This window comes from Sinocyclocheilus rhinocerous, unplaced genomic scaffold (genome assembly GCF_001515625.1).
Source record: "Sinocyclocheilus rhinocerous isolate Xijiao unplaced genomic scaffold, SAMN03320098_v1.1 scaffold1730, whole genome shotgun sequence".
Lineage (NCBI taxonomy): Eukaryota > Metazoa > Chordata > Actinopteri > Cypriniformes > Cyprinidae > Sinocyclocheilus > Sinocyclocheilus rhinocerous.
In genome coordinates, this window is record NW_015634043.1 from 451,231 (window position 1) to 463,374 (window position 12,144).

The window sequence follows — 12,144 nt, forward strand, 5'->3', positions numbered from 1 at the left end:
TATATACTCAGCAAAAAAGAAGAAAAGAAAAAGAAATGTCCTGTCACTTATAACTTCTTTTACTTCTAACAAATTTCTTAACGTGTAGATCAGGGGTCGGCAACCTTTTGGGCATGAAGTGCCAATTTTCATTTTTCTGGTTAACCACTGTGCCAAAAATACCGCCCAACTGGGCATCTTTCTTCTGTGTTATTCAGAGTGAGCAAAATGTCTTTGTACTGTCCTAAGTAATTACAACTGTGATCTTAATTGACTACCGCCTGAAAGCCGTTAGTGTCTCAAGTTAGTGGTTTCATTCATTCTGTAATTTGCAACTGCTTTAGAAAAGTTATTCCTTAACACTAGAATTTGAGTGGTAACTACTTGAGCCTTGTTCAAATATACACAGTGTCATTATATATACGAAACGGCCCTGAGGGTGCAGGTGTTCTGCTTGCAACTGATGGAATTAGGGGTGCCGAATTGTGTTTTTGACAAGTCACGCATCCACGAACCACTTATTCCGCATGTTTCCTAAAACCCTTCGGCCACCAGATTGCGTTAAAACGTGAACACATTTGAAAAGTGTCCAACACTGTGTATCCGTGTGGCCAAATAAGGAATCAAGGCTTTTGGAGCTACGATTCGCTGTTGATATCTCCAAATTTTGTCATCTGCCAATTTGCAACCATTTTCAATCCATTCCCATTTCTCCTCTCGGGAGCACTGATCCTGCATCTCAGCTATCTCTGTGAGCTGTGAGTAGTGTGTCACACTTAGATGACATGTTTGAGCAGTAGAAGTTTCTGCCGCTCTTGCGGCGGCAACCGCGGATGCCTGGTCAGCAAGGGTATTTCCTTTAACCTCACTAGAATCTCCCTTCAGGTGGGCTTTCACCTTCAGCACCGCAACCTGTTTTGGGAGCTGCAGAGCCCTCAGAAGTCCCTCCACCTCTTGACCATTCTTAATGGGCGTTCCTGCAGACGTGAGGAAACCTCTCTGCTGCCAACCCTGCTCGGAAGTCATGCACAGCGCCAAAGGCATAACGAGAGTCAGTATAAATGTTAGCCGTTTTGTTGTTAGCCAATTCACATGCTTTTGTGAGCGCGATCAATTCAGCTTGCTGAGTTGACGTTCCCGGTGATAGGGCACCAGAAGCTAAAACTTCTGAGTCTGTGGTTACTACCCAACCTGCCTTTCATTCCCCTTTTTCCACAAAAGATGAACCATCAGTGTATAAAATCAAATCAGGATTTTGAAGTGTTCATCTACACTTAATGTTTGTACAATTTCTACACAATAATGGCAGTCAGGAATTGCTTCAGACGAAGCAAGCAATGTAGCTGGATTTGATGGAGTGGCTTTTTCAATAGGGATGTTTGGCATTTCTAGTGCAGTGGACCATTTGATCCATCAAGGAAGTGTTACATGAGCAGCTCTCCCTAGAGATAACAGTGCATGCACAGAGTGTGGGCAGTGAATGGTTATCTTTTGGTCAAGCACTACGGGTGATGCGCATTGCAAGGCCAAATAAACTGCCTGAACTGCTCGTAAACACGGCCCCCAGCCTTGTGAAACAGTGTCAAGTTGCTGTGAATAATACCCTACAGGTTTATTTTGATCTCCCCATTCTTGGGTTAAAACAGATGTCGTGTAGCCTTTTCGTTCGTTCACATGCAATGTAAAAGACTTTCTGTGATCGGGCATGCCGAGTGCGGGCACTTTGCATAAGGCATGTTTCAATTCCTCAAAAGCCATTTTAGCTTCAGGAGTCCAGTCAACTGGGCCTTGGGCTCTCGGATTTCCCTTTAACAAATTGTTTAAGGGTTGTGATTTTTCTGCATACCCTTTAATCCAACTACGACTGTAATTACATAGGCCCAAAAAGGATCTCAGCTCTCGAATGGTTTGAGGAATTGGATGTGTTTTAACAGCCTCACAGCTTCTGCCTTACACAGTTGAGCTTTTTCCAGGTTTGCTCTGTGACCTTTGCTGTACAGGAAATCAAACAGCCGCCTGACATCCCTCTCATGTTCAGTTTTATCTTCTGAACAAATCAAAACATCATCAGTATACTGAATGACAACTGATGTTGAATCAAAATCTTTCAAATGTCTTTGCAAAGACTGTTGATAAATATTAGGAGAATTGTGGAGACCCTGTGGCAATCTCGTAAAGGTGTATTGTTGACCTTGAATTGTAAATGCAAACCATGATTGGATTTCTGCAATCAAAACACACACTAATTTTGAAGCTTGGTTTTCTGCTCGTGCCACATCTCTTGCAGTAATTAGCAATTCTTCAACAGTTAGATTGGTGTCAGTAGGGAAGCCTAAGCCCTCCTTCCTGTTACACACGCCTTTCCTAATTTCAGGAATTAACCCACTCAGCCAAACTGATAGGAAAGGCCCTCCTTTGCCCAGAATTTAGATAAAACTTGATGGCTCACAGCCCATCTTGTAACCCCTTCAGCTTTCTCTCCATGACTTCTTTGTCTCTGTTAAGATTGTCTAATTGCTGTTTCATTTCCCATTTCCTAAATTTAGACAAAGTGGCAAAAATCCAAGGAATTCGTCTTTATTCTCTGGTTTTCATTCTTTGAATTTTACCCCATGCTTTTTTGGTGTCTTTAGGTTCCCAAAGACTGCCCTTTTGCACCTTGATTTTATATTTAGCAACTATTTCTTATTCTGCTTCTTTGACCTTAAAGTGCTCTTTCAGTTGTTCTGTCAGTGTTTCAATTACATAATCTATCTTAACTTCTGACTCCTCCATAACTGAAGAAATTATATAATCTGACCCAGTAGCCAAGCTACTCCCACAGCACGTACTGAATTTTCATGAAATGTCAAAACAGAACACACTCACTCTGCTTTGCAGTAGTTAAGCCAGGAGAAGACGCCTGCTGGAGTCACCCTGGTCCTCACTCGTGGCCCGGAGTCAGAAGCCCAGTGGTCTGGGACATTCCACCATTTGGTTGTGCGAGAAACAATCCAGACTCCGCTCTTATGGAGATAACAGCAGTGTTATTCCATCCTGCCGACTATGCCAAAATGTCAGATCGGGTGTCCACGCCAGATAATAATTAGGATCCAGCCCGGACACCAGATCCCGTCAGAAAATATCAGTTTGTCCAGTAACAGAACAACTAGTCAGCAGCGCTGTTAATACCCAAACCCTGTTAACAGCAAGTCTTGTCTGGTATCCAAAAATACCCAAAACGAGTGTTTAACAGTCTTCTGTCAGTCAAGAAGTTGACAGAGGAAAGCCAGCAAATTACGCGATATTGCCTAATTGTCAGTGAACTACGGCTCTGTGTAGTAAATGCCGCTCCATCTGAAAGCAGGTGATGGAGATTTACTACTAATCACAGAACCGGCTTTACTGACGAGATGCGCATGACAATCACATGCGATTAATTGCATAGCCCTACTTCACAGCAACATCCCATAAACCTTGGGTTTCCATAAACATTCCCTCTTATCTATCTCTTATTAATACAGACAAAACAGTTCATGAAACCCCACAAGCATGAGACTGAACAACAATGAAAATGCATAAGCAAGGAAAAATTTATAAGAAATATAAAATATAGAAACATAATAAATGAATAAACATAATAAATGGATAAACAATAAAAATACTTAAATAATATAATGATAAATAATAATAAAAATAATCAAATGATATTAATAATCAAATAATAAAAATAATTAAATAATAAATCATACGAATGACTAATGATTAGGCTATAAAATGATTATGCGAATAAATGATTATAAATGAACAAGAAAAAACATAAAAATAAAAACACAACACACAATTTGCACGTGAGAATCTAAGGATCCTTCATGTCTAAATCATGCAGTCTTCTTTGTAGCAAACATAACAAATAACAGTTATATCATTTATAATAACAAATCCTCTTAAATGAGAGACTACTTGAAATCATCAACAGTATTATGTAACAGCAAACCATTCTCATAGCATTCTGATTTTCTCAGAACATGACATTTGCAGCACTTGTTGGGATACAACTAATTAACAGTTTATGACTCATTTTTACGCTAGGTTATACGCCTCTATACAAACACATGGGCAAAGAGTAGAGTATGATTGGTATTAACAAAGAACAGCTGCCTATGAGAAGAGTGTAAGTCTGTGCTGCTTCTGAGCGTATGTTCAGAGCATAGACCGTATAAAAGGTTCAAAATCTGTCACGTTACGCTAATTGACAGAGCCTGAACTCTGCTTTTGTGTTAACTAGGGTCAGGGCTTCTCATTATGAACTACAGACACACGATGTGAGTCCACGGCTTTTTGAGAGCATCTTATTTAATTTTTTTCCTTACTACATGAAATTTGTAATGTAATAACAATGTTTTTGTTTAAAAACAGGGGTGAGACTGGGGCTAGTCGTCCCAGTCATGAACCCATCCTGTGCATTAAGCGCACTGTATCTTTTATGTACTAAAGACTTAACAGAAATTGGCTGCCAAAAATAACCTTTACCAAATGGTAGTCTGCTCTACCGAAAATTGGATTAAAACCACTCCTGTCTGAAAACATCTTGTTTTGACTGTTCTATGTAGAAGAGAACTTGTTCTATTCTATGGGTATGTTCACATCTTACGAATGTGACAGTGATAAACACAGTGCTTGATGTGTTTGTTAGGTTCGGTCAGAGAGCAGCTGCGATACTGATGACCTGCTCTATTGAGGATCCAATGCAGTTGCCAGCAGATACTTCATCCCAAACACCAGATGCTGAGTTTAGGTCAGTCATTCATTCACCTAGTGCTCAACAATAACACGTTCTTTTCTACTGTGCAACAGTTTAGATTTCTCTTGCCCTGACATTTTCACTTGCCACTTGCATGCATGTGTCAGAAATATATATATATATATATATATATATATGCATATATGGGATTATAATATGGCATATTGCATACACTGATTACTGCCTATATTGTCAACCAATTTTTGCTGACGCTTCCAAACTATCAAAAATCATTCTTGCAATTTTACTGTAAGATTGAATAAAAATGCAGCACTGTCACACTAACAGCCATGTGACATTTCTGTTAACTGGTACAAAATTTCTCGCACGGTCTAATCTGACTTCAAATGAAGTCATCTAACTCTGTCATAACTGTGTGATGTTTAAACACCATCTTCAGGTTTGGAAGGCATGCTGACGCCATCTTTACCAATAGCTACCGAAAAGTTCTCGGTCAAATATCTGCCAGAAAATTTCTTCAAACTGTAATGGGCAAAAGACTTGGGTATGTTTTTTTTTTTTTTTTTTTGGACAACTATATCTAAATCATTTATTGTTTTTAATTAAATAATTTAGTTTTAGGTACCCCGTCTCTGATCCACTTTTTTCCATTCTGCTAATTAATCTCGTGATTTAACTACATAATTTAATAATGGTGTGTCCCATGATGTTTAATTCTTTTTTTTTTTCTGTCAACAGACCAGAAACTCAAAACTATGTGAAACACCAGTCGGGCATATATGGAGACACCTTCAAGCAAGATGTGGATATGGATGTCATTGAGAGGGAACAAAGTTACAGAAAACCACAAAGACTTAAGTTCTCAGTAGTTACACAATGATTAAACATTAATAAAAAACTGTGAACAGTCTTTATACTTGCATTTGCCACATTTTACACTGGATTATTAAAACTCAGTTCACCCTTCATAGTTTTCTGTGCACTGTGTATTTTTGTCTGCCACAGGAATCAGGAGTCCCTACCTAAAAATACACAAGCAAGTAATATGGTTGTATAGTGGTATAATCATTCCTTAAGCCACTCCTTAAAAACACTGATGACAAATCCTACCTGAAGAACTCTAGCCAAATTATACTGAAAAAGAAAAATGTCACCTCTCACTAATAACATTATTTCGGAGTTGACAAATCTAAGATGACATTACTCTCATGAATAATTACAAACACTTTAGAAAGACTATAGAAAAGAGAAAGTAGAACCTCAAAGCAACAATAAGATTAAATAATGTGTGAAGTGAATAACAATTTAGTGAACACACCTGTTATCACTGACACACAAGTTGGAAAACCTGTAATCACTGAAACAAAATTGAGCACACCTGTGATTTCCAACGCATGAACAACATGAAAAAAGTGTTTAAATACCAAGCAGCCAACCAACGAATGAACTGTAATTGAACACCAGAACTTTATGCTTTTTGGATTAAAGACTGTGGCTGCGTCCAAAGACTAAAAAATGCTGCCTGAGGAGGATGCATTCCAAGGTAGGAAGGCATCAAGGCACATCCGAATCTAATGTCAGATTCACTTCCCGTCTCCTGAGGTGCCCTCATCTGATCGATTTTTGAAGGCAGCATAGACGTATCCTTCACTGCCTTTGATATCCCACAATCCTGTGTGTTCAGTTCCATAAAAGTTGAGCTTAAAAATAAAGATGGTGTCTGAAAGTTGCATTTTGTGGACAGTTTTTGTGTGATTCTGACTAACGTTTGATGTTACTTCTAGCGGGAAATCAGTGTTATATTAAATATTAGCTTACTTGCCACCAAATCTCACTCTATATTGTTGTAGATCATTAAACCTGCACCCAAAAAGTTAAGAGCAGCCAACAAATATCCAACACACACACAAAGCCCTTCAAAATGGCTAGATTTCATTTCTTTAACATGTTTTGGTTACTACATAATCCCCATACTTGCATTTCATACTTTTGTTAAAATCTTTATATTTTCTACATTTTAGAATAGTAAAGAATGATTAGGTGTGTTCAGTATTATATTAGCTGCCCTGCTCTCTGAAAACCAGTATCGGCCACTAAAAAACACAAAACAAGCAAATGTGTTTTAATCGTTTTATTTATTTTAAAAAACATTGTGTTAGCCATCTGTGTGGTGATGACTGGAAGAATGATTCCACATTTCTGTTCAGTTGATGACAAACAAAACCTCTTGCTCTGATGGTATGACAAAGTAAAAAAAAAAAAAAAAGTCCTCAAACAGGAACATACTTCACCATTCATTACAAAAATCTGAGGACAGGAATCTGTATTCAAAAACAATCAAATGAACATCCTTCCAAAAACAGGAAACAGCAGTAGAATATCACAAACTTTCATTTGAATTACCAAACACAATTCAATGTACAAGCAACAATCATCATATCCTCAACGTATTCATCTGAAAGTGATTTGTTGTCAAAAAAAGAAAACTGCATGTTTCTTAATTGTCAAATTCAATTTGTATTTTTGAAAATTCCAGAACATTCCGGCCTGCATCTTTGTTTCTCTTTTAAACCACCACCAATACTTCTGTTCCCAAATTTCATAAAAAAGAAAAAACATGAATATGAAACATCCATGGTCTTCTCGATTTTACCAGCATCATTTTCCATCAAGTCTGAAAAAGAGAACAAAGTACTGATTAAAACCAAATTTGTACTTCCTGTAGGGAATAGCAGTGCTTGCAAGGTAGCAAAAGCTTAGGTTTTAAACTGCAGTTCTTCGTAACCTGCAATGCAACATTAACCTTTTTGTCATCAATCACACTGCAGTTGGTTAAACGGATGCAGGAAGAGACCAATTACTAAACAGTATTCAAATATCCACGACATAATCTGTTGGTTATCTTTTGAATGCTAAAATCGAACAAAGTTAATGGAACACTTTCAAACCCTAAACAGAATGTTTGACAAACATAAATACAGTGCTGCACTGCAAGCAAGGTCATTACTATAATTAAAAAAGAAAATTATTATTTAAAATGCAATACTGTATTAATTATGACCAATCCACTCAGTATTCAAAATCATTTTAGGAAGGGGAATTTCCAAGAATAAATTGCATGCATTGAGCATAGTTTATTAGCATGCATCATGTCTGCAGTGCTTCAGCATGATTCAAAAGCACATGCAAATTAGGTACTGGGGCAAACATCAGACACCGTTTGCACAGAGCAATTCCTCTTTAGCAGGCCAGTTATGAGTACTAGGTTAAGAAGGATGCAGCAGACTACAACGATCTGCATTCTAAAAAATATTGTAATTTTGACTGTAAAAATGCTATAGTAAACACCTATTAATTGGTTAATGGTAGGTTCCTTTACCATATACAGGGGGAAAAAAAAAACTGTCATAGATTTAGTCTATTCTTGATCTTGTCATTTCATGTTATTTTATAGTAAAATACTGTTAAATGTGCAATTTAAATACTGACAAACCATACACTGACATTCCCAGAATTCCCTGTGACACTTCACATTCGATTGGATTTTATTTAAATCATTGTTTATTGGTAGTTTTTGTTAGATATGTATATTGGTTATTTTAGTCTGTATGATACCATGCACCTACTATATATTAGAATTTTCCTCAGCTTGTGGAAAGGCTACTTGTGATGAACATTTATTCTTCTTTACCACCTGTGTTACAAAACTGATTTTAGTAGAAGTGTAGCCTAGCCGCTGTATTTAGGATTTCTTTTTTTTTTTTTTTTACAGGTTGTTCTGACTGTAAATATGTTTGTATTTATATTAACGCTGCAAATATTAATTGTGCCAGGCAAATAGCGCTGCTATTTGTGAACCAAGTGAAGCCCTATGATGCCCCTTATTTGTATAGAAACACATTTGCACTGAAAATAATAGTTTAGTGAATGCTTGGAATTTATAGAGTAGTTGTTCATATAGAACTTTAATCAGGCAACTCCACAACTGAGAAATTTTCACAGTGACAAAAAGACAAGCAATTTATCACATAGGGCCTAAACTGTAGTTCAGCGGTCTGTCAACTGAACACACTAATGAAGTGAAACACAAGCCAACAAAAACAAGTGATCACAACACTCTGATCAATAAAAAGCATGACATGAAAAATATGGCTTGACAGTCACAAATGGCATTGTTTCAAAGGAAGTTGTGAGCTTCACTCAGCAAACACACCAACATAGCCATGCAGTAGGTGTTGTCATGGAAATGTTGATGCCATATTATGGGATGCACAGGTGGCAACAGCAAGCCTTACTTCAGCCTGAAGACTGGCCTTTCTTTTTGCAAAACATTCAGGCATTTATCGCAGACTCCTATATTTTGCCAACCTACTACTTTGTTCTGCAGCAATCCTAAAGGAAGGGTAAAGAAAGAGAGGGAATGGAAAAACGCAGAAGGGTTAAAGAAACAATTACTGAGACAAAGTGTTTTCACACCAAGAACAATAACTGTAAAGTTATAGAGTCCACACCAATGGACAATAACGTTATTTCTGCCATCTGCCCCTTTAAATGCACACTTTAAAGTCAGTTGAATTCTGATTGGATTGTTTTTATTGTTCATCAGCTGAAAAAAAAAACTGTTCTTAATGAGATTCCAATAATATTGTTCTTCATTTTTGTTATACCTATGGTGTGGACTTCCCTATTCTTATTTTGTAAGAGTGATTATTGAAAACGTTATAGTTATTATAGTGGTGTGAATGTCCCTAAATGCTCCATTCAGCTTGGCCTGGCAGTCAAAAGGCCGCTGTATTGTTGGCTGCTAGTACGTGTTTCTACTACTAGATGCCCCAATATTATTGGTGGGCTGTGTAAAATCTTTTGAAAATCTGCCAACTAATGACATGTATTGGCAGTAAAAAAGATGTTTAAACATGACAACAGTATCTCATGGTAGATGGATGAGCTCCATCGAAACTTTTCTCATCTGTCACATCACCAACTCTCATAGATAATGATTTTAGGTCACTTCGCTGTTGCTTGCTTTATGTACAAATGTCGCTTTGGAAAAAGAGATGGAACTCTAGACAAGTGGAAGTCAAAGCCTTGCATTAAATGCATTAAAGGAATTTATCTGTACAGAATTGGGCCTAGGAAAAAAAAAAACATTTCAGGTTAAAACTAAACACTGAATGGACACTTATGTTCTCTCTAAGGTCTTTTTAAAGGCACTACAGATTAATTGGGTGAGTAATCTTCCACAAAAGGCTTTTAATTAGCAGGGCATCCTCAGGTAGGTACATTCTAAATCTGTGAAATTAATCTAGTCCCAAAAGACAGAAAATGAAGAGGAAACCACTTCTGAGTAAACCAAGCACACACTACAGAGATGGCAACACACCCACAAGTTCAGCAGAAGGTTCAGAGTGAAGACATAAAGGGGACAGAGATAAAAACCCAAGCCTCTATTTTGTCAAATAGTGCAATTCAAAGCTGCCTTTTTACCACGTCAGAAATAAGACTGAAAGATATACCAAATATTCGCTATCTATACATAATTTTGATGGCAATATAAAATTAAGCAACATATCACAGTGGCTTGAATGACCATGAAGGTTGGCCTTCAAAACAAACTTCATGATGCTAACACTGGTTCATTTGCATTTTCACTCAAAAATGTTACTACATGCTATGTTTACATACACTTAACATTGCACCTTTTTCGCCAGCAAAGTTTCACTGTGTGAGAGTAAATGCTGTTTATATCTGAATAGGTTAGTGTTAAGGTTATAGCTAGTGTGCTCAAAAACAATGGCAAAATCTTTGCATTTAGAGGTTACATGCATTCAAAATTTATAGTGTCTCTGTACTGCCTCAACGGATAAATAATTTTTATGACATTATTCTACATTTTATCTTCTCATCAGATTTTCTCTTTCCAATCAAATGCTCTTTAGAATCTGAAGCGTCCCGCCCCCTACACAATAAAAAAGGTGCTATAACTGCAGCGGAAATCAGTCACTTGTTCAGTTTTCTATATAGTGAATAAAAGGCACATAGTGCACTAAATAAGTTAAAGTGAGTGATTTGGACAGTCTAAACATGCTTACCATTCGGGTGCTTGCAAAGGACAATAGAGGCACTATCAGTTTAAAACGGTTACTGTACCTTTTCACAGCTTTTTGTGCTAGCATGCGGTTCCCAGCCAGGAATGTGAGGCTGCCTATGATAGCCAAATACTTCAGAGTCTGGAACATGTTCAAGTGAGTCCAGTACACGTACATTAGACCCAACGTAGCTGCAAGAGAAGAGAATAAAAAAAACAATTTCTCTCAGAAGCATGTCACATTATAGAAGTTAAATTGGATGCAGGTCTGTTTTAAAAGCAGTGAAAGGTGAAAAAACAAGGCAAACATTATAATCATGCAGTTACTTTGCTCAATTCCATACATGGGTAACTCTTTTTCTGCTTATCTCAATTTAAGTTAAATATTCCATCAAACAAGCATTATTTAAAACATTTTCTATTCGATTGTACATTAATTTGGAAGTTCAATGTGCAAATCTGGTTATGATAAACTTCACCAAAAAACTATTAAATGAATTAGTTATTTAATAAATTCATAGCCCATTTCATTCTGAGGACATTCTTTTTGTACTGTGCTGGATCTTGACTTCATTTCCAATGTAAAATTTAAGTTCTAAAGGAAAAAAAACATTGACAACAAGTGATTTATATTTCATTGTAAAAAAATAATCAATGTCTCTGTGAAGAAAATGAGATTCTTACTTTCTGAACCCTATTGTTGCACTCTATTAACTCTATTGATCATGCTGAAATACTACGGTGTAATAAAAGTCAGTCTTACCGGCATGGCCTATGTGGAAGAGAATAGTGCTGGGTGACAGTGTGAAGTTTGAGATATTGGCTCCTAGTTTAAACCACTGTACAGGCAAGAGGGAGAAACATAAGCATGACAGAGTGAATGACAGAATAATAGATTGAATATACATTATTTTTAAATAAAGCAACAGAAATCACAACATTAATTTACATAGTTTAATCTATTCCCATGTCAGTTTTTACATGCACCCATAATAATGTGTCAGAAGACCTTTACCAGTATAAGCAGGAGCAGAAATGGAGAGAGGACCAAGGCAGTAAATGTATTGGATACAGCTGTGGGTGGCTTCTTCTCTGGCTCTCTGAAAAGATGCTGTATAAACAATTTTATAAATGAAACAAAATTAATTAATTAATTAAAGGGGTCATATGATGCTTTTTTAAAGATCATTATTTTGTGTATTTGGTGTAACATAATATGTTGACATGCTTTAATGTTCAAAAAACACATTATTTTTCAAATACTGTACATTATTGTAGGCCCTATATGCATGCCCTCTCTCAAACGCTTCGTTTTCTACAAAGCCCCCTCCTT

At 36.9% G+C, this 12,144-nt stretch overlaps 2 protein-coding genes across 2 annotated transcripts in view; one reads left to right on the forward strand and one right to left on the reverse strand.

The window, feature by feature from the left end:
* The window catches only part of LOC107745328 (somatoliberin-like), an 8,739-nt gene extending 3,094 nt beyond the window's left edge, over nucleotides 1–5,645 (forward strand). Inside the window, exons 4-6 of the mRNA XM_016559190.1 lie at nucleotides 4,655–4,756; nucleotides 5,163–5,267; nucleotides 5,462–5,645. Of these exons, the coding sequence (XP_016414676.1) occupies nucleotides 4,655–4,756; nucleotides 5,163–5,267; nucleotides 5,462–5,603 (349 nt within the window). The 3' untranslated portion in view covers nucleotides 5,604–5,645. The remainder of the gene's footprint in view (nucleotides 1–4,654; nucleotides 4,757–5,162; nucleotides 5,268–5,461) is intronic.
* A 1,196-nt stretch (nucleotides 5,646–6,841) lies between these two features.
* LOC107745341 (dolichyl-diphosphooligosaccharide--protein glycosyltransferase subunit 2) overlaps nucleotides 6,842–12,144 on the reverse strand; it is an 11,802-nt gene continuing 6,499 nt past the window's right edge. Inside the window, exons 12-15 of the mRNA XM_016559209.1 lie at nucleotides 11,827–11,922; nucleotides 11,575–11,650; nucleotides 10,874–11,003; nucleotides 6,842–7,397 (exon numbers count right to left, since the gene is read on the reverse strand). Of these exons, the coding sequence (XP_016414695.1) occupies nucleotides 7,382–7,397; nucleotides 10,874–11,003; nucleotides 11,575–11,650; nucleotides 11,827–11,922 (318 nt within the window). The 3' untranslated portion in view covers nucleotides 6,842–7,381. The remainder of the gene's footprint in view (nucleotides 7,398–10,873; nucleotides 11,004–11,574; nucleotides 11,651–11,826; nucleotides 11,923–12,144) is intronic.